Genomic DNA, 22,722 nt, shown 5'->3' with positions numbered 1-22,722 from the left:
TTGTGGTGAAGTGTCTTACTTGTTTCCCTTGTGAGAAGGTCTCACAGTTTCATATCTTTTCCTTAAAATTTGTAAATATTCATCTAAATTTAGTTGTAAGCCTCAGCTTTTTAAAAAATATTTATTTCTTTAAAGAATGTGAGTACAAATTGATCCCTTCAGACACACCAGAAGAGAGTACTGCACCCCATTATAGATGGTTGTGAGCCACCATGTCATTGCTGGGAATAGAGCTCAGGACCTATATAAGAACAATCAGTGATCTTCCTCTGAGCCATCTCTCCAGCCCCTAACATCATCTTTTTTTAAGAACAGAAACTGTTTTTGTGCATGAAATACCACAATGAAGTTTTGTGTTGTAACAATGATAGCATGTCACAAAAATGGAAGAATCCCAGGTGCTCTTGTACCTGTAAATTGCTTTGAATTCACATGGCTACCTTCAGTCACTGATCTTTTCTCCCCATGATGTGGTCCCAAGTTTCTGTCAATTTGAACCAGACACACTTGGCAAGCTCAAGGGCCAAGGAGAGCTTATTGGGTCCTTTGCGTAATGTTATTAAGCACAGTAATTACAGAGCATTATCTTTTCTCATGATGTCTGGGCCACAGGTCCACATTCTTCTGAGAGGTGAATTCAGATCAAGGCCCAAACAGAAATAAAACAATGATATATGCTCTAGAGTCACTGCAGCTCCCTAGGAAATTAACTGTGATAGACAGGTTAAATGTACCTTAGGTTAATTCTTGACTACTTGACATGGAAGTAGGATTTCAATATATGGCAATAGTGAAAGTGCTGGATTATTTTTTGATTGAAAAGGAAAACAATTATATTTATCTACTAGAGAGGGGGCAATATTAAACTTTGACAGCCAATGTTTAATATTGTAGGTCAGTTGTGGACTAGCCATTCTGAACTGTTGTGAGGGATAATTTTTCTTAAGTATATTTAGGACATGAATTTTGTAAAACACACTTGTATCACTATTATTACTTGTCCTGTTATTACATCACAATACATGGTCAGAAGTGAATCAGTGGGAATATATGTAATATCAAACTAAAGCCGATCTGATATATGAGGATGTTAAATTCCAACATATGCTGTTCCCCTGTGTCTTTGTGATGAATCTTGTGACATTCTAATCTTTTTAAGAATTTTACCTGCCATGTATCTTATCAAAAGATCATGTGTCCATAGAAACAGTCATCATCCTGTAATTTCAAGGACAGAATGCACATATGCATCTCTAGTAGTATGCTTAATGTTGGTGAAGAAAAAAACCTTCCTTACCTGCTAATGTGTCTGACAAGAAAATTTGTTCACACAAAGCATAAATTCCTAACACAGTTATACTAGTAATGTAGATGCTGGACAGTAAATATACATATCCGAAGAAGTCAAATAACTTATTTAAAATAGGTTAAGCCATATTAGTTGGCATTTTTGTATAGTCCACTAGGACAAAAGATGTTAAAATACAGCAAAAATATGTATATCTAATTCATTAATAATGTAAAGTAAAGGTATATGGATATTTTGGATTGTAAAAGATTGAGTAATTTCAGAGGAAATAATATTACAGGAGACTCCAGAAAAATATGGAGTCATAAAGAAGCTAGTGGTCTTTACAGCTGGGTACTCAGCAGGTCACTTCCATAGACGCATTTCCTCCAACAAGATTTTAGGTTTGGATCTTTGATGCAGTCAGTAGAAAACCTGAGAATACTATTTATCTCAATTACATGGTTCAAACTTCAGTGAAACTTATTTCTATATTAAAAGAATCTTACCACCATGGATAGGTTATCTAAGAATTCAGTAGTTTGATTGAATAACTTACTTAGAACAAAGGTGCTGTGGAAACCCAAAATGATACTCACAATTATTGGAGTATGTAGCTCTCTGTCTTCAAAAACACTTGTAAGAGGTTGGTGAAACAAACATGTCATTGCAGGTTGTAATGGAAATAGACAACATACTGGTGGGTTGGTATATACTTTGCCTTCATATTTCTCTGAATTTAAGAAGGAAGGGAAATCATTGTTGTAACTGAACTCACTTAACATTGCATTCACTTTTCATTTTATAGCCCCTAATCAGAAAGAGATTCCTGCTAAAGTACAAGAAGCATAGAAAACATCAAACAGACACATAATAATGAAAGACTAACTGAAAAAAGAAATAAAAATACAAAAATCTATGAAGGAAAAGACCAAGTCACACATAGAGCTGATCGCATTTGACTAACACCTGAATTTTCAATGGATATTCTAAAATACTGTTGGGCCTGGATCAACGATCAACATGGTGTCAAAGAATGCATATACTAGCCTCGACTTTATTACGAAGCAAAAGTATCACTCATCTTAAGAGGAGAAACATTACATAGTATATTCACCAGGAAGCCATTTCTCTTCAGCAATCCTGGTCTACAAAAGGCAAACAGCAATCTAAAGAAAAGGTATATATACTCAAGAGGACAGGAATGATAAATAACACTGTAGTCATTCAAAAAAAGAGAGGGAAAGTATATGGCAACAACAAAATAACAAAGACCCACAAATAAGTGAAATCATTAACTGTTTCACCCAATAAAATACAGACTATCAGTTTAGAGAAGAAAACAGGTTCCATCTTTCTCCTGCATCCAAAAATACACTTGTTTTAGATACAATTGCATACTCGTGTTTAGGATGCAATTGCCTATATTTCTTTGACTAGGTTTCAGGTCCCATTTAGTTTTTCATGTTCATTGGCGTTGTATTACTTCACTTAAAGTTTTGGAAGGAATGTTGGTGAGGCTTTATGGGTGAGGGCAAGGGATCATGGCAGAAGATGGGAGGGAAGCAGGTAAAAATAATCACTTAGATAAATGTTTTTCTCCTAATAACATCAAAACTGTTATAAATTTTATAAAGCGTTCAAAGAATAGAATCAAAATGGTATTGTAGGATGGTCTAGGTATTTCACTATATAAATGTTACTGATTCATGAGCATGGGAGAATTTTTCCATTATGTGATATCTGTTCAATCTGTAAGACTTTTTGTTCTTGTACTAGGTTGTAATTTTTTGTTTTTCCTTTTTGTTTTGTTTTTTTAATTATACAACCTTTACATCATGGTTAGAATTTCCCCAAGTAACTGAATACTTTTGATGTTTATTGTGAATGCTGGTGTTTCATTGATTTACCTTTAATTAATTTTTATAACGACGGAATGCTCACTTTGTGTGTTAATTTTGTATGCTACTAATTGTTGAAAGATTTTACAAGATATCTGAGTATTCTAATGGATTATTTAAACTCAATTATGTTTACTATCATGTAAACTTCAAAAAGATATTTTGACTTCATTTCTAACCTGTGTCCCATTAGCCTCATTCAATTATAATATTTTTCTATTTCTTTACAAATGCTGTATGAAACAAGAGTCCATGGAGTATGAATAAAGATGAGGACAGCAAGCCTTTGGTTCCCTAATAGTTAATACATAACTAGATGAGGGGCAGCACACACTGTAGGGAAATTCTAGAAGATAGAATCATTACCATCCTTGTAAAATAAGACAGTTACTGCTAAATGTTCTTCACTTAACACAGTATGGTAAGCATTTTTTTATTACTTGATATTTCAACATTTAACATTTCAAACTATAATCATTTAAAGCTAATTGCAGATGTGGAAAGAAGAAAATTAAAAGAGTCAAAAATAAAGGAACTGTATATTTATATTTCAATTTTTTATATCATACAAGGTAAATGAATTGAGCTTGTCAAAGAGGACTTAAAATGGGAGACTTGGTCAATTCAAAGGACCTGCATAGACGATCCTAAAGAGAAATAACAAGACATCAAATGTTGAAGTATAAAGGGGTACTTAGGCATAACATTTATTTTTCTAAGAAACGAAATGAAAGACCCATAACTATGTTAAATTCTGTGGTAATGAAAATACATTTAAGTCTAATCAAAGAACAGTTGTTTTGAACTGAGCTGTTAGTGTCACTTATTGCACTTATTTGGATATTTTGCCACACTGTTTATTGTCGTATTTCATATGCATTACAGGTGAGTACAACTATCAATTGCTTCCCTAACATGTCAACCTGCCTACTGTTTTACCTACCTTAGGACCTTGACTTAAAGCTGGAGGTTACTAAGACGTATCTAGATAAATCAGTTGACTGCTGATATATCCTTCTAAGATTTATTTCACAATTGGCTTTCAAGCCCCCAGCATTGAGAGAAATCCAAGTTCTAACTAAAGTAATCGTATTTTGGGAAGAATCACATGAAATACTTCAACAATCAAAAGTATTTCTCTCTCCAGGATTGAAATCATGGCTGGTGCTAGGAATCTAGTTTGATTTATGTAGCTAGTTTGGTCATAAACTTGAAAACTGATCACAGTAATTTACTGAATTAGCCACGTTCCTTACAGCATTCTAAATATTAGTCTTATATCCACCAATAAGTCGGGCCATCATCACACATCAAAGAAGCCTCTTTGTATAGAAAATAGAGACCATTACAGAAAATAAATACTGGATACAGTTACGAGATACTTGCATTATGGAAAATCCAGCACCAGTGAATACATGTACATTAGAACTCAATGCTCTATAGCTCAGGGACCATTTTGAAGAGGGGTTACAAATAGAGTAAGACCCAGCATACTTGAAAGTCTGTTTTGAAATCGCCTCTCATATAAATAGGTGCAAAATCACAATAATAGCAACGTCAATGCAGTGTTAAGGCAATGGTCAAAATTTCACGTGTCAAAAGTTAAAGGTAGCTAATTATGACTGACTAAATATTATTTTTTCCATAAATGACCTGCACATGCATTGTCTAATGGACACTGTACATCATGGAAATCATATTCACAAACAGAACAAAATGAACTCAAGCAATATTCACACAAATATATATAAATAAAAACATGTATAAAACAATATTAAAACGAGTTTCAAAGGGCAGTGACCATGATGGACTTAAGGGAGAAAATTCAGGCTACAGTGCTACAATTCAGGTTTTGATAAAAATTTAAAATAATACTCATATTAAATGAAAACATTGTGTACTTATAGTAATGGGAGTTCAGGAGGGACCAAGAACAATAAATATGGAAATTATCAATTTCTTTACTGGAGATTTTCTCTAAGATTTCTGTATCTCAAATTTGTATTACAGACACTTTTGAGATACACAAACCATGAATTAAGAATATTTCATGTTGAGGTCTCAGGCGATGACGAGAAATACAACAAATATGCTGTATGCTTCTGTGCATTTCCCAGTGCATGTAATGCGTGCGTGTGTGTGTGTGTGTGTGTGTGTGTGTTTGTGTGTGTGTGTGTGTTTGTGTGTGTGTGTGTGTGTGTGTGTGTGTGTGTGTGTGTAAAACATGAGCAGCTCACATCACGACTGATGAATTTAAAGCTTATTTAGAACTTTGAACTGATTAACATTTGGAGAGAGCCTCTAGTATTGGTCTTCCTCAATCTCTCTCATCTTTTTTGGGGGGTTGTGGGGGAGGTTCTTTATTGACCATTACTGAACAATATGTCAGGAATATTGTGTCCTATAAACTTCTGTTAATTAATGTCTCCAACTGCCATCTCCCTTCAGGTAGAAGCTTCTGGTTTAGAGATGATTGTGCTACAATACCTAGTTTGTTTGTTTTTTAATATATGTTTGATGACCCAAATTCATGTCCCAAAGCCTGTATTTCAATTCCTTTAGACACTGGATTATCTTTTCAGGTCATTTTGTATATTCTACATCCATAATCCACCTCTAAGTTCATCATGTGTGAGGATTAATTTTGATTGTTAATAGAATTTTATTTAGAACTTTCTATGGCACGGGATTCTACGCAGAAATCTGAGGGATTATTCAGTGTTATTAACTTCTGGCCACACATTGGTAACTGAGGTTAGAAAACTAATACTATAACTGGGCTGTAGAGGCAGAGCGTGAAAAACGCCCTTTTCCAAAGACTGTGGAGGACCATGAGGGAGGCACATTGGAGTGTAAGGAATAACCAAATGTAATAACATTTGTTATAATAGCAAACAATGTGAAATATGCTGCATAAAATAAGTATTGTAGGTGAAAACAATTTGTAACTAATATGGTGAAATATAAAACTGTAATAGGATCTTGCAATAATTTTTTCTGCTATAATTAAGTGGGAGGTAGAAGGGAACATTAAAATAGAACGACCTTAGACCTACTTAACTCATTCTTTCCTACTTACATGTGGTAGGTGATCTGTTTTGTCCTGCTAAATGAAACATTAAATGTTATCATCAGACAATCACTCTGATCATAGATCTACCTCACTTCAGATAAGGGTAATATTTCGGTATAATTTCTTAACTCTATACAAAGTACTACTTGAGTTAAAAATGTATTTGAATTTGCAAGGTACTACCTGTTAATCAGGTGAGTTTTAGTCTCTTCACCATAACTCACTTAGGTTTTGTATTGGATCCAGTGCAATTTAATATTTGTGCCAATGCCAAGCATTTTGCAATATTGTTCCTCATAGGAAGTTAAACAAACATTATTTTGCACTAGAATAACCAAAATTGTTGACAGTGGTGCAGGGCTTAATCTTGCAGAATACTTAATGGATTTGTATATCAAATCATAGTTTCTAAATGATCTTATCAAAAATAATTTACTACACAAGAAATCTTATATGTTTTAAGCACCATGGGAAGAAAGGGGAGAAATTATAGCTGATAATAATTTAGGATTCTCTAGATAGTGTATCATGCATACCTGTATGTATCCATATGTGTGCAAGTATATATGTGTATACATATACATATATATATGTATATGCATATATTTAAGTATAATTTAATTAAAGTGATGTTTAAAAACCTTTCCCATATTCTAATATCATATTGTGTCCCAATGCTTCTCTGATACTTACAAATTAATGAAATGACAAAATTATATCATCCTTCCATTCATTTGATGAGTAAATAAATCTTGTCTTACCTGTAGGACTTTCCTTCGGCAGGGCAGCACGTGAAATATTATTTTTTTTATTGTTACCACATGCTTTCCAGCTGTAGCAAGCTATGTCTTTCGTCATAACAGGTGATTTGACAGAAGAATTTATTGATGCTTTACGCATCCTTAGATCATCAGACTTATTGTCAATATATTTAATAAACATATCATTTCCAAATATTTTTTGGTAGTTGTCAATCATGATCTGTATAATTGACATCTATAACACAAGGTAAAAACAAGATTGTTATTTCACATAGTTTACAAAATTGAAAATTAAAAATGAGATCCAATACTATCAGGAACATAACAGTTGCCACAAACAGATAGGAACCCATGAAATGAAGTTTCTGAAACGGAGACTCTAAGTTCTTTGCATTTTACCAAACTTGTTAAAATTTCATACCTATTGCAAAAAGCAGAAGAAAACTTTAACCAATGCAAAATTTCAGAAATGATACGGTGCATAAAACTGAGTGAACCAAATTAACGACCATTGTGTTAATGGTTTGTCTGTGGGTTGCGGTAGCTGTTTATTGTGATGTTTTGAATGGGAGGCCTCTCTAGTTCCAGGCATCACAATACCCTCTCATTGACAATCTTCTGGTGCCTTGGCCCTCCTGGCGGAAGTACACCACTGCCTAGAATTTGTAGTTACAAAGGTAGGTGACCATTCTCAATGCACTTTCTCTGCTACATTTTTGCTCCCAAGATAAGAACCATTATCTCTCAGCTTCCTGTTTGGTTTTGCTTCCTTTCTGCAGTCGTGCTCTTCTGTCATGAAATTGAAGTGTGATACTCGCTCAGCATTTGTAGGTCCCAAATAACCACTTACATTAATAAGTTACCCTGCTCATTATTTTTTATTATTCCCTGGTTGTTTTATTTTTTATTGGTTATTTTATTCAATTACATTTCAAACATTATCCCACTTCACAAATCCTGTATCTCCTCCCTTGCCTCTATTGCAGTATTCTCTCACTTGCCCACGCACTCCTGCCTCAAAAACATAGCATTCCCCTACCCTACGCCATCAACCTAGGACTAAGTGCCTCCCCTCCTAGTGATTGACACCAAATAAGACAATCTCCTGCTGCATATCCAGCTGGAGCCATGTGTTCCCCCATGCACACTCTTTGGTTGGTGTTTTAAATCCTGTTTTTTTATTAAGGCAAAAGAAATGTGACTGATGGCATTGGTACAGAAGCAGACAGATAGACCAAAGGAATAGAATTGAAGACCCCGAAATGAACTCACACACCTATAGGCACTTGATTTTTGATAAAGGAGCCAAAACCATCCAATGGAAAAAAGATAGCATTTTCAGCAAATGGTGCTGGTTCAACTGGAGGTCAACATGTAGAAGAATGCAGATCGATCCATGCTTATCACCCTGTAAAAAGCTTAAGTCCAAGTGGATCAAGGACCTCCACATCAAACCAGATACACTCAAACTAATAGAAGAAAAAGTGGGGAAGCATCTCGAACACATGGGCACTGGAGAAAATTTCCTGAACAAAACACCAATGGCTTATGCTCTAAGATCAAGAATCGACAAATGGGATCTCATAAAACTGCAAAGCTTCTATAATGCAAAGGACACTGTGGTTAGGACAAAACGGCAAGCAACAGATTGGGAAAAGATCTTTACCAGTCCTACAACAGATAGAGGGCTTATATCCAAAATATACAAAGAACTCATGAAGTTAGACCGCAGGGAGACAAATAACCCTATTAAAAATGGGGTTCAGAGCTAAACAAAGAATTCACAGCTGAGGAATGCGGAATAGCTAAGAAACACCTAAAGAAATGTTCAACATCTTTAGTCATCAGGGAAATGCAAATCAAAACAACCCTGAGATTTTACCTCACACCAGTGAGAATGGGCTAGGATCAAATCTCAGGTGACAGCAAATGCTGGCAAGGATGTGGAGAAAGAGGAACACTCCTCCATTGTTGGTGGGATTGCAGACTGGTACAACCATTGTGGAAATCAGTCTGGAGGTTCCTCAGATAATTGGACATTGAACTACCTGAGGACCCAGCTATACCTCTCTTGGGCATATACCCAAAAGATACCCCAACATATAAAAAAGACACATGCTCCACTATATTCATAGCAGCCTTATTTACAGTAGCCAGAAGCTGGAAAGATCCCAGATGCCCTTCAACAGAGTAATGGATACAGAAAATGTGGTACATCTACACAATGGAATATTACTTAGCTATCAAAAACAATGACTTTATGAAATTCGTAGGCAAATGGAGGGAACTGGAAAATAAAATCCTGAGTGAGGTAACCCAATCACAGAAAAACACAAATGGTATGCACTCATTGATAAGTGGCTATTAGCCCAAATGCTTGAATTACCCTAAATGTACAGAACACATGAAACTCAAGATGGATGACCAAATGCGAATGCTTCACTCCTTCTTTAAAAGGGGAACAAGAATACCCTTGGCAGGGAATAGGGAGGGAAAGATTAAAACAGAGACAGAAGGAACACCCATTCAGAGCCTGCCCCACATGTGGCCCATACATATACAGCCATCCAATTAGACAAGATAGATGAAGCAAAGAAGTGCTGGCCGACAGGTACAAGATGTAGATCTCTCCTGAGAGACACAGCCAGAATACAGCAAGTACATAGGCGAATGCCAGCAGCAAATCACTGAACTGAGAACGGGACCCCAGTTGAGGGAATCAGAGAAAGAACTGGAAGAGCTTGAAGGGGCTCAAGACCCCATATGTACAACAATGCCAAGCAACCAGAGCTTCCAGGGACTAAGCCACTACCCAAAGACTATACATGGACTGACCCTGGGCTCTAACCTCATAGGTAGCAATGAATAGCCTAAAAGAATACCAGTGGAAGGGGAAGTCCTTGGTCCTGCTAAGACTGAACACCCAGTGAACATGATTTTTGGGGGTAGGGCGGTAATGGGGGGAGGATGGGGAGGGGAACACCCATAATAATGGGAGGGGGACAGGTTAGGGCGATATTGGCCTGGAAACCAAGAAAGGGAATAATATTCGAAATGTAAAAAAGAAATACTCAATAAAGAAAAGACAGAAAAAAATGTGACTGAGAGAAGAAGTTGGTGAGAAGAGGGAGTCTTAATTGAGAAAATGCCTCCACCACATTGACCTATTCTCTAGTGAAGTCTAAGGGATATTGTCCTGACTAACCTTGGAATTTGTAGGGCCCAGTTCTCCAGGATAGTGCCACCCTTTTGTTATTAGTCAGAAAAAGAAAATGAGATATGAGGCAGGAGGCAGTGCTCCTACTAGGCTTCTGCTTCAGTTTATGCCTCCCTGTTTCATTTTGGGCTTTGACATTTCTCAGTATTTAACTAGTAACTGCTAGTATACTGTTGAGTGTAACCTGTCTTCCATAAGTTGCTTTGCATCAGTGTTCTGTCACAGCAATTGTCAAAAATTATGGTACGTCCTAAATTGAACAACACTGATAAATTACTTTTCTTCTGAGATGATGGCTTAGGATAAGTAAGCTCTATTCATCACATATGTTTCTTCCCAGCATGCGTTTCTTCCCAGTTTATGTTTGAGTAGTACTGCACAGGATAGTCTTATTTTATATGCAGATTGTACAGAATAGTTTTGCTTGTTTGTTTGCATACTTGACCATATAAAAGAATGTATTTGAAAAGAAAGAATAAAGGAAGAATCATTGAAAGTTCTTAAGAGTGAAAATGCATTTTGTTGTTTAATTTTGCCTAATCATGCAGTTTGTATAGTCTTGGATTTTAGGTTTCCAATACCGTTGTAATTATAAATTAAGTAAAAAAGGTATGTTTCACGTCCAAGCCAAGTAGAGTCTTGAGTAAGAATCCTATTCAAGCTATCCCTTGTGCTATCATCCTCCATTGTGAGTAAAACCATTATATCTTCTTACTTGTGGCCCTAATACCTGAGAAATGCTAGTTAACATGTACCTTGCCTTCTTAATATATACCTTTTCTTTGCCTTTTTTCCTTTTCAAAATATATGTTCTTTATTGATTCTCTGTAAATTTCTAATCCTGCTACCAAGTAACTCTCATTTCACTTTTCAATCCTTCCATATATCCCTTGGAAACCCCTCTCACTAAATTTCAAAAATTAAAATTAAATAAAAATTTAAATTTAATATTAAAAGTCAAATTAAATAAAAAAAGTGTTTGAGATGTGTTGTGCCATAAGTGGTCACACATTATACCCTCTTCTCCAAACAGATTTTCTTGCAAAAGGACATTAAATATGTCACTGGTCTGGTTTCAGCACTCTGTATTTTACCATCCTCTCAATACTGGAACCTCCCTGAGATGCCTTTCCTTCTATATCCTGGTATCTTGCTGTAGCCTTTGATCACTGTTATCCTTCAGCTTTGAATCTGCAGGACCTCCCCCATCATACGCTCCAGCAGCAGGATCTAGGCCCCCTACATATATGTAGCAGATGGGCAGCTTGATCTTCAGTATCTCCCCTAAGAGTTCGTGTGCAGGCTGGCTCTGACATTTTGTCTACCACTGGATTGGTTTCATTTATCTGGGTTGCTTTGCTTGGCTTCAGTAGAAGGTGATGCACATATTCCTGTTGTACATTGATATATCAGAAAGAGTTGGTGACAATGGAAGGTCTACACTACTGAGGTAAAGAAGAATGGAGGGAAAATCAGGTTGTAAATATGGGACATGGAGGAAGGGACTGCAATCAGGATATACAGTAAATTAATTAGTGAAAATATTTATGTACATGTGTTTATAAGAAAAGTAACAGCTACAGTATACCTGAGTAACATAAAACTGTACCGGAAATAGATTTGTCATAAAATAATGGAAAGCATACAAAATAAAATACATCAATTATGCATTATTACTTATGTATGTACATATACAAATACATGTACATGTACAAGTACATTTATACCTTATGTACACACACATATATATGTATATATACATATATGTATATACATGTGTGTATGTGCAATGTGCTTTAATATGACCAGCAATTCACATGATATAAATATTTAATAATATCATAGTCGCACCACTATGAAACACAGCCATTCTATACTGCAGAAATAGGGCTACAATGGAAAAAAACAATAAAAACCTAGGTAATCTTGATCTTTTAAAATTTCACTCTAGTTTTCTTGGATAACCATTATATGTGCAGAAATTGTTGGCTAAAACATCAATATCTAAATCAATATTTAAGAAGAAAGGAAAAGAACAGTAGAAAGAAATGATTAACTTACTTTAAACTACATTAAAAATCTCCCTTCCCAAATCTTCCTGAAATAGATCAATACATATTCTACTCCACTCCAGAAGAATGCAATCCTAGGGTTTCCTGTTAGAGAAATAATCCTTCTAAAGTATTCCCAATTACTGAATTATAATTAGACATTTGTTCCCAAAGGCAAATTTCAGATCCCCTTACCTTTCTTAAGATGTCATTCCCAAATAATGAGACTCTCGAAGTACCCAATAATACATTTGGGGCTATGCGATGAGATAACCTGTAACTGTCTAAATTATTCATGGAAGAATCCTTTATTATAACCAATACACATATGAGATGTTTTAATAGTAAAAAGTTTGGCTCTGGAATCTGTTGCAAAAGGCTAAACAAAGAGAAAGGACAATTTTAGGTTAGACCATCTTGAAAATAATGTAAGTTAGAAATCTAACTACGAAGAACAAATATGGTAAATGTTTTGTAGACATACTCATAGTATAATCAGAATTCAAAAGAAGTTAGAATACGTAGCTAGAATAATACATAAAATGTTTTCTGCAAATCACTTTTCTGTACAGCATCATGGAAAAACATTTTTAAAATTCTTTATGAATGTCAGTGTACTAGATGTATGATTGCTACCTACAAAAGCCAGAGGAAGTTGGCAGGATCCCTGGTATCAGAATGAATGAAGATTGTTGCAAACCATGTATGTTCTGGGTGTGAAAACATCCAGTGCTATCAAGCAGCTAACCATCTATCTCTGCTACCATGGGGACACCTTTAACGTCTAATGTATTATAAATCCATGACACAGTCTTACAAGAATCTAGAACATAAGGAGCAGAATCACACTCATGATTCTACTCAATTCCCTGGTATTAGAATGAATGAAGATTTTGCAGACCATGTGTGTTCTGTGTATGAAAACATCCAGTGTTTTTCAACAGCAAACGATCTTTCCAACCATCATGGACTGGAGACACATTTAATATCTAATGTAGTATGAATCCATGTAACACTCTTGTGACATTCTAGAACGTAAGGAGCACACTAGCGATCCTACACAATACAATTACAAAAGTTTCTGCTACTGCAAGACTGAGATGCAGGGCACCTGGTTGCAATGGGAGCTCAAAGCTCTGGTTAAGTATGAAATCATTCTATGGAGTATCACACAGAAAAATGATTCAAAAAAGTCAAATCTCTACCTGACCTAGACGGCTCTACATAGTTATAGTTGAGAAAGAAGAATTCAGTAATAGATTCATGTTCTAATCAATGACATATATTGACCATGTGAAATATTCACAATACCATGATAACAACTGAAGGAAGCAAGTAATCCACAGGTATTATATGCACATACTTCTTTTAATTTGTTTCACACATGAATAATCCAATACTCTAGCCATACCTGAACACAAGGTGTTATAGATTGTCTTCTAAATCATGACATTTTAAAGGAGACGACTCCGAAGTAAGATTGAAATATATTTCAACACGCTAGCTTGAGAAAGCAGAATGTTTATAAAGTGACAATACATGACTGAGTGAAGGAAACTTCTTGGCATAGCACATCATTGCTGCTTGCAATACTAGAAACACAAGCCTGTGTACCTTACAAAAGCACTGCTTCTATATTGGTGCAGTTCCCCAAGTGCTTACTGCATCATTACCTTTGAATGGCATTAATTTTTCCAGTCATAGTTCTTTCGTCTGTGATGCAAAGCCAATTTTCATATAACGACAATGTCAGTAAGCTTCCATCAATGTTAACAATAAAATCCTTTTTTATTGAACATAAAACAAAAAAGTAATGGTCAATGCACATTGTAGATAGTACTTGAAAATCATTTTTTTTAAATTAGCAGTTTAGACCAGTGATTCTTAACTTGTGGGTCATATTCATTAGGGGGTTACATATCATATATTTTCCATATCAGATATTCTATCCATTTTTCTTTATAATCATATCAGGAGCAAAATTTGAATTATGAAGAGAAGCAAAATGAAGTAATGGTTAAGAGTCACAAAACCATGAGGTATTATATTAGTGTTACAGGATTATGAAGGCTGAGAATCACTGGTTGAGAGCATACTTCCCTAAAGATTCCCAAACTGACATTTCCCCAGAATCTTGGGTCAAATGTGGAACCTATATGCAGAATCTTGTGTTTTCTTCCCTAAGACTAGAATCAATGAATCAGAGTCCTAGTTGCTATGGCAATGAAATTAATCTACAGTCTGTTCAAATTACCTCTCCTGGCTTCTAGTCCACACCACTCCTTGCAATCATAGATCTCCACTCCGCTTCCCAGACCAAAGCTCTCTCTGCCTAAAGGAAGCCAGCTCCTACATGGAATATCCAGACAGGAGCCTATCATAAGTGACCTCTGAGAGGCTCCATCCAGCAGCTGACTGAAATGGGATATGAAGAGCCATAGCCAACCATTGGATTTTATGGATCAATCAGGGACTTGTACGGAACAAATGAGGGAAGGATTCCACACCCTAAAGGAGATAGGAACTCCATAGGAAGAGCTACAGAATCAACTACTCAGGACCACTAGGAGATACCAAAGGCTGAATTACCATCTAAAAAGCCTACAGGAGCTGCAGCATGACCTACTTCACATTTACAGCAATCTAAAACTTAGTCTCCATGTGAGTCCCCCAACATGTGGAGCAGGGCTATCTGCAAGCTCTTGAGTTGAAAACCCTTCCCCAACTGGCCTTAGGGGAGATGTGCTAACCCTGAACAGAATTGGGGTGCCAGGGTAGTAGCAGGGGCCCGTAACTGGCTCAGAGAAGGAAAGAGACTTTGTGATGAGAGAATGGGGGGGGGTCATCATAGGAGACATAAAATGAACAAATAAATAAATGTAAAGTAATAATAATAATTATAATGATGATAATGATGATGATGATAGTAACTATTAAAACAAATGAACAAAACAAAGAAACAAAAAAAATTCTCTTCTTGGAAATAGGCAACTATCAAAAGATAGAAGCACCAGAAATTACCTGATCCTGATTGTATAATTTTGTGAATCTGTATAGTACACACAGAGTAAAGCTGTAATATACATATAGACCTCTGCTTACAGACCACTTGGAATAGTGAGGAAATTTCTTATATGTTTTCCAAGTGAGAAAGTCTCAGTATCATAACATTTTCTTAAAATTGGTAAATATTCAACAATATAAATTAAGTTGAAAGCATCAGTTTGTCTGAAGAAAAGAAACTGTCTTTGTTCATAAAATACCACAGTTAACTTTAGTGTTGTACTAAGGGTAGCAAGTCATAACATTGGAAGAATCCCAGGTGTTCTTGTACCTGTAAATTGCTTTGAATGCACATGGCTACCTTCAGTCACTGATCTTGTCTTTTCTCCCCATGATGTGTTCCCATGTTTCTGGCAATTTGAACCAGACACCCTTGGCAAGCTCAAGAGCCAAGGAGGAATCATTGTGTACCTTTGCCCAATGATATTAAACATAGTTAATCCCTGAACACTATCTTTTCTCTTGATGTCTGGGCCATAGGTCCACAGTCTTCTGAGAGGTGAATTCAGATCAAGGCCCAAGCAGAAATAAAACAATGATATTTGCTCTAGAGTCACTGCAGCTCCCTGGCAAATTAAGAGTGGTAGACAGGTTAAATGTAGCTTAGGTTAACCCTTGACTACTTGACATGGAAGTAGAATGTCAATATCTGGCAAAAGTGAAAGTGCTGTTTTTTTTTGTTTGTTTGTTTGGTTTTTTTGATTGAGAAGGAAAACAATTTTGTTTATCTACTGGACAGAGGGCAATATCAAACATTGATAGCCTTTTGTAGGTCAGTGGTGGACTAGCCATTTTGAACTGTTATTTGAGAGGGATATTTTTTGGTAAGTATTTACGACATGAATTTTGTAAAACACACTTTTATCACTATTATTACTTGTCCTGCTATTACTTCACAATATATGGTCAGAGGTCAATCGGTGGGAATATTTGTAATGCCAAACTAAATCCAATCTGATATATGAGGATGTTAACTTCCAACAGAAGCTGTTCACTGTGCCTTTGGGATGAATCTTGTGACATTCTAAACTTTGTCATACATTTACCTGCCATGTGTCTTATCAAGAGATCATGTGTCCATAGTTCCAGGAAACACAGATGCTATAACAAGCAAGCATTCTTCATTCCAATTAATATATTGTTCAGTGTCTGTCTTATCCCTCAGGGACCAGTGTGAATATTCAGATAAAGTTAAATTGCAGGTTTGTTTTTCGATTGGGAATGAAAACAATTTCATGTATCTACTGTAGAGAGGGCAATATCCAACATTGAACACCAATTGTTGGTCAGTAGTGAACTAGCCATTTTGAGCTGTTATTTCTGAAGGACATTTTTTGTGTTATTGAAACATGTGCTTTGTGAAGCACACTTTTACCACTAGTATAACTTCCAACAGATGATGTTCACCTGTGTCTTTGTGATGATTCTTTGAGGTTGTCAGCCTTTTACCTGCTATGCCTCTTATCAAGAGGTCATGTGTTCATAGCTCCAGGAAACAGACACCATCATGTAATCTCAAGCACAGAAAAGGACATTTGCATCTCTATAGGGATGTTAATGTTGATGATGTAAAAACCTTCCTTACCTTTAAAACAGATGCTATTACAAGAACGCATTCCTCATCCCAGTCAATGTGTTGTTCACTGTCAAGCCTATACCTCAGGGACCGGTGTGATTCTTTAGGTAGACTTTTGAATATGTGATCCGATTCTGGACCTTTCTCTGCAATTATGGATAACATATCCTGTGTGGGGTAAGGATAAGCTTGTATTATTAGAGATCCACATCTGAAGCACAAATATGCCTTTTATTGTGAACCTGAGCAAGGACAGTTTTGGGTGCACAGCAATAACTGAGAGGAATAAAGAAATCATTGAACTTTTTTTTCTGTTTTAGCTTCCAAATACATTTTCTTCACTTATCCACTTTCCCCCAATTTGTAACATCATGGTTTTATTTGGACTTCTGTTCCCCAAAGCATTTTGGTAAATGGTCCTGTATTACTTTTTGTTTCCTTCTATGAATATCTTTCTCAAGCACGGCATTTTAAGTATATATTGGAATATTTCCCTTCTAGAGATAAATCATTATATTACTTCCTGTCTGTCCTGGCCTCTATTATGTATCCTAAGTTTTGTATTTTTATAAATATTTTTTCCACTATATTTCTGAGACTTTTTTTTCCTTTTTCTGTAACTTCTTTTTTTAACTATGTCTAAAGATGCTGTCACATTTAAGAATCCAAGTATTTGTCAATCATTCTTCCATAATTTTACTCCATAAAAATGACTACCACACACAGATTTACTCCATATTTTTCTCTATTTCAATTGATTACGTGATTAAAAATATAGTTACCAGAAATTTCTGCTCTAAAATACCTAAGAAATGGGCAGTAATGCTCATGTGTCTGACATGGTAAATTTGTTCACACATAAATTCCTAGCTCAGCTATAGTTCTGAAATAGATGTGGACAGTAAATATATATTTCCAAAGAAATTTAGTAACTAGTTTAAAATAGATTAAGCAATATTAGGCAGCATTTAAATATAGTCTACTATATAAGAAAAGATGTTACTATATAGCAAAAAACAATATATACATCTAATTCATTGATAATGTAAAGTTAAAGTCTATAGTTATTTTTAATTATGAAAGATCGAGTAATCTCAGAGGCAATGATATTAAGGGATTGACTCCAGAATAATATGGAGTCATAAAGCAGCCGGAAGACTTTACAGTTGGGTAATCAGCAGGGTCCTTCCATAGACCCATTTCCTCCAACAAGCTGGTGGGTTAGGAACTTTGATGCAATCAGTGTAAAATGTGGGAATACTATTTCTTTTTCTTTTGTATTTTTGATTTCTTTCAATTGCATGACTCAAACTTCAGTGGAAATTATTTCTATTTTAAAATGATCTTACCCTCATGGATAGGTTATCTAAACATTAGTCTGCTTGATTAAATAACTTACTTAGAACAAAGGTGCTGTAGAAACCCAAAATGATACTCACAACTATTGGAGTAGGCAACTTTTTGTCTTCAAAAAGACTTGTAAGAGATTTGCCAAACAGACATTTCTTTTTTGCTTGTGGTGGATTAAGAGATGGTACTGTTGGGTTAGTATATACATTGACTTCGTGTTTTTGTGAATCTAAGAAAGAAGGGAAATCATTGCTGTAAATGAACTCATTTAGCCCTCATTTAGCCCTAGCATAGCCTTTTCCTTTTACTGCCTGCATGCCTTATGCAATATCACAAACACACAGAAAATAACTAATTAGTATTATAACATTTGTAACAATCTTACTTCATAAGGTATTGGATATATAGTTGTATATGGCCCATACTTCATGTATAAAGAGTAAGTTCTTGTATTTGCCTTGAAAGCTATGCTTATAGGTATTAGAATCAAACAGTCACATAGTACCAATCTTTTCATCCCCTTGTGTGACTTTCTGACTGCCATGGACAACAGTAAAGTACCAGCAGTATCTGTCCTTCACAACACAATTTGCCTGACTGCACTTCTGTTACTGTCCTTGGCTTCATCCACTGATCTGTGAGTTCAAATCTGAGATCATAGTGTCTATGTCAACCATATGGGTATATTATGCTATATTTTCAGATTTTCTTAAGAGACTAGCATGGTGGCACATGCCTTTATTCCCAGATCTCAGGAAGCAGAGCCAAGTGGGTCTCTGTAAATTTGAGGTCAGTTTGGTACACTGAGCAAGTTCCATGACAACCAGAGCTGTTACATAAAGAAAATCCAATTTGCTATTGAGTTGTTATTTTCTTTATTTTAAAAATCTATGTTAAGACTCAATATATCACTGTAAGTATCATTTCTTTACATCCCTTAATTACTTAATCTCATTTCTGGGTTTAATCTCTAACATAAACTCAGGACCAGTGGAAAGAGGTACTAAAATTTGGAAGCAAATTCTAACAATAGGATAATACCTATAATGCATAGGTGAATTTATCCCTCACATGGTTTAGTAAATCCTTCATTGTTGTTTGGTATAAATCATATTTTCAGTGCTCAATGATTTAATTTTAAGTTATGGTAGTAGAACAACTATACATACCTATAATGCCCTCATAGGGAAGAGCAGCAACTGAATTTCTCCGCAGTGTATTATAGCCAGGAGTGCATGTCCTGCCACTGGGGGAGCTGCTGAGTCCATGTTTGGTTTCCTTCACGTTCCCAATATTTGTGGGAGTACTCTGGGAACACGAGGACTTTGCTTCGGGAGGATGATATAGTGATGTTTCATGCCACACTGCAGCCAAGTCCTCGCCAAAAAACTTTGCAGCATTTTCTATCATAAATTTTACTAAAGAAATCTGTGACAAAACAAGGCAAAACAAGCTCTATGTTATTTTGAATGGTTGCAAAATCACATTTTACTTCTTAGTCTTGGAGGCTAAAATATGCAGTTCAAAATTCTGAGAAAAAGTTAGCTGTTATAAAATATAGGGGCAGGCATTTGTCAGAAATTTAAAAAAATTGTGAGATCAGATGTTCAAGTGTGATCATCACAGTGCAATGTTACATAAGAGGATGATTTCCAGTTTTTTCCATTGTGATGGCCACTATGTGATACATACTGTCAACTGAAAAACTTTGGTTACATTTGACACATATGTGGGTGAGCAAGATTATAAGGATTCTTATAGAAAGGCAGAGCTAAGGAGGGAAGATAGCCTCTGAAAATGGGTACCATCCTACTGAAAGTTCTCATGGGCTGTCTAAAAAGCAAGAGACAAGCAAACCCATCTGTGCATTGACATTCATGTGTCTCAGTGCAGTGCAATGTTAACAGCTGCATCAATATATCACTGTAGGTGCCATTTCTTCACATATCTTTAATTAATTACATAATCTTAATAGAGTGATGACTCAGTACAGATGCAATGGTAACATCTTGATCTTATGGTTCATTATATTGAGAGGTATTTGAAATAAGGTCGACTGGTAGGAAATGGGATAATTATGTATCTTCAATGGCAGGTACTTTGGAGCCCTGTCTTCTCCTGATCTTTGATTCTACACAATATGAGGAATATTATTTTTTCTCAGTTGAGCTGTTTTACAATATGTTCCTTACAGGTCCAAGGAAATTGTTCAATTAATAATGGATCAGAAACTTAAATACTTAGAGTCAAAATAACCATTTGATCACTGTACTGCATAAGTTTTGGTAGTTTATTATAGTACTTGAAAGGTGGCTAACATAGAAAAGTATACTCAATAATTTCTCTAAACCAATAATAACCAGCATCCTGAGGCCAATGGTATTTTACTTACATTAATCAGGAGTCTTAAGGACCATATCTAATAAAAATATTCCAAATTGCATTGCCATTTTTTGTTAGGGAAACCACCTTGAGAACAAGTAGAATTTCACAGGTTCTATATTGATTATGTCAGAATTAAGACTTGATTGCTGAACCCAGTACCCAGGATTGTTTTTTGTATCATTCAACAGCATTTGTTCTCACTGGGACAGTCTAAGGTTATTCTAAGTAACAACGACAAAAGACTAAGTCACTGAGCTCAAATACCCATTTATATTTTACTTAAAATGCACCAATTATTCCTTCCCTCCAGAAGAACAACTTTCAAAGCTGTACTTTACAAAATGAAACAAAACCAAAACCAAAACAATCAACAACAACAACCACAAAATAACCCAGATTCTCAGGATAATCATGTTTTTCTGTCTCATTGTAAAGGCTTATACATGCTAGGAGTAAAGTTCTTATCTAATTACCTTTTTAGCAATATCATCTGTCACTTCATAGCCGGGCACAAATAAGAGACATGGGGCTAACCCAATAGATAGGTGGTAAGGAGACATTTTATTAATGGAAGAGTGATTTTTAATTTCATATAGTATACGAAAAAGTTGCCTCAGAAGAGCCGCATTTTCAGGTGGCATTTTATCTAAAAGACTGAACACAGAGACAGTTATTTTAAAACAAATATACTCAATTTGTAAATATGAAGCAAGGGAATGGAGTAATCTTATCATATGCAGGATGCTCTGAAAATAAAATGAAAGAATTTGTACTCAAATTATTGGTTGAAACATTTACCCAATTCAGAAAAAAGACAAATCTAATTGGATTATAAACCTGAGCTATTGTAATTCCCACTGTAACTCAAACTCTTTTGAAAGTGTCTTTTGGGGTTAGGGATTTAACTCAGTGCTAGAGCGCTTGCCTAGCAAGCGCAAGGCCCTGGGTTCGGTCCCCAGCTCCGGAAAAAAAAAAAGTGTCTTTCGTGTTTGTGAATAATTGAAACCTTTTGCTGTCTGTCAGTGTTCTTAGTAAATATTTCTGTGATATATAATCTCTAATATGTGTAAGCAAATGTTCCTTCTATTTTGTTGATGTTGTTCACAGTTTGCCAACTATTACCTCTGCACTGCGGCTAATTTCTCTTCATCGTTGACATTTTCGGTTACAGCAATCCACTCGTCATATAGTTTTGAAGTCATTAGACTTCCCTCGATGTTTTGGAGGAAGTCCTTATAAAGAGAGGAAAAATATTTTTGTGGAAATAATTAAAAATGGAAATTATTCAAAGTACATTCACCAGTAAATTTCAGTTTAGTTCCAACTTTCTTTAGAGTTCCCCAAATTTCCCCTAGTTAGAACGTTCCATGATATGTGGGCCCAGTAAGTTTCATCTATTCAAGCTAGAGACCAAAGAGTACATTTTCAGATTTACTTGGACTATAGAAAAATCTTTCCTTAGCTCAGCCTGCCTCTAATGGACAGCTGAGCAAACTAGCACATATAAGCAATCGATAGTTCAGTTTGAATACTATTTTTAAGTAATAGAAACATACAACTATGATAACCACAATAAAGACAACCATAGGAAGTTATTATCTGATTTCTCAGGAGCATAAAGGGATGTCTGGTACTGGAAGCATGGAGGCACATGTGGTCATGGTTCTTAAAGAATGTCCTAATGTTCGCTAAACAAGTGTAACTCCTAACTCTACTATGTTTAACTTAATGTTCACAGATATTATAGCCCTTACCCATCAGAAAAGGTTCTCTTTTAAATGAATGGAGACTATTACTGAAAACCACAGTCATTTAAGGTACAAAAAGCAAAATATCCTGTGGCTCTCAGCCCCAGTTTATACATATACATAATAACTAATGAACTGGGGACTCTGAGCATAGGTTGAGATATTCAGAAAAATTTTACACCAGAGAATAGGGACATTTGCTTTGAGATCGGGTCTCCTAGAAATGAGGGGAGGGTTCACTTTTGAAAGTTCAACAATCGCATTGCTTAAACAATTTCTGAACAAAACATCATCCATGTTATTAACACT

General features: G+C 35.6%; 1 protein-coding gene across 1 annotated transcript in view; it reads right to left on the bottom strand.

Annotated features, from left to right (window-relative positions):
• LOC116895965 overlaps window positions 1-22,722 on the bottom strand; it is an 83,362-nt gene that overhangs the window by 47,913 nt on the left and 12,727 nt on the right. Inside the window, exons 8-16 of the mRNA XM_032897012.1 lie at window positions 21,788-21,897; window positions 21,139-21,319; window positions 19,450-19,708; window positions 18,370-18,509; window positions 16,940-17,098; window positions 13,965-14,074; window positions 12,487-12,670; window positions 7,024-7,258; window positions 1,888-2,021 (exon numbers count right to left, since the gene is read on the bottom strand). Of these exons, the coding sequence (XP_032752903.1) occupies window positions 1,888-2,021; window positions 7,024-7,258; window positions 12,487-12,670; window positions 13,965-14,074; window positions 16,940-17,098; window positions 18,370-18,509; window positions 19,450-19,708; window positions 21,139-21,319; window positions 21,788-21,897 (1,512 nt within the window). The remainder of the gene's footprint in view (window positions 1-1,887; window positions 2,022-7,023; window positions 7,259-12,486; window positions 12,671-13,964; window positions 14,075-16,939; window positions 17,099-18,369; window positions 18,510-19,449; window positions 19,709-21,138; window positions 21,320-21,787; window positions 21,898-22,722) is intronic.

Source organism: Rattus rattus, chromosome 3 (assembly GCF_011064425.1).
Source record: "Rattus rattus isolate New Zealand chromosome 3, Rrattus_CSIRO_v1, whole genome shotgun sequence".
Classification (NCBI taxonomy): domain Eukaryota; kingdom Metazoa; phylum Chordata; class Mammalia; order Rodentia; family Muridae; genus Rattus; species Rattus rattus.
Note: the sequence above shows the minus strand (reverse complement) of the source record. Positions and strands in the feature narration are given on the sequence as shown.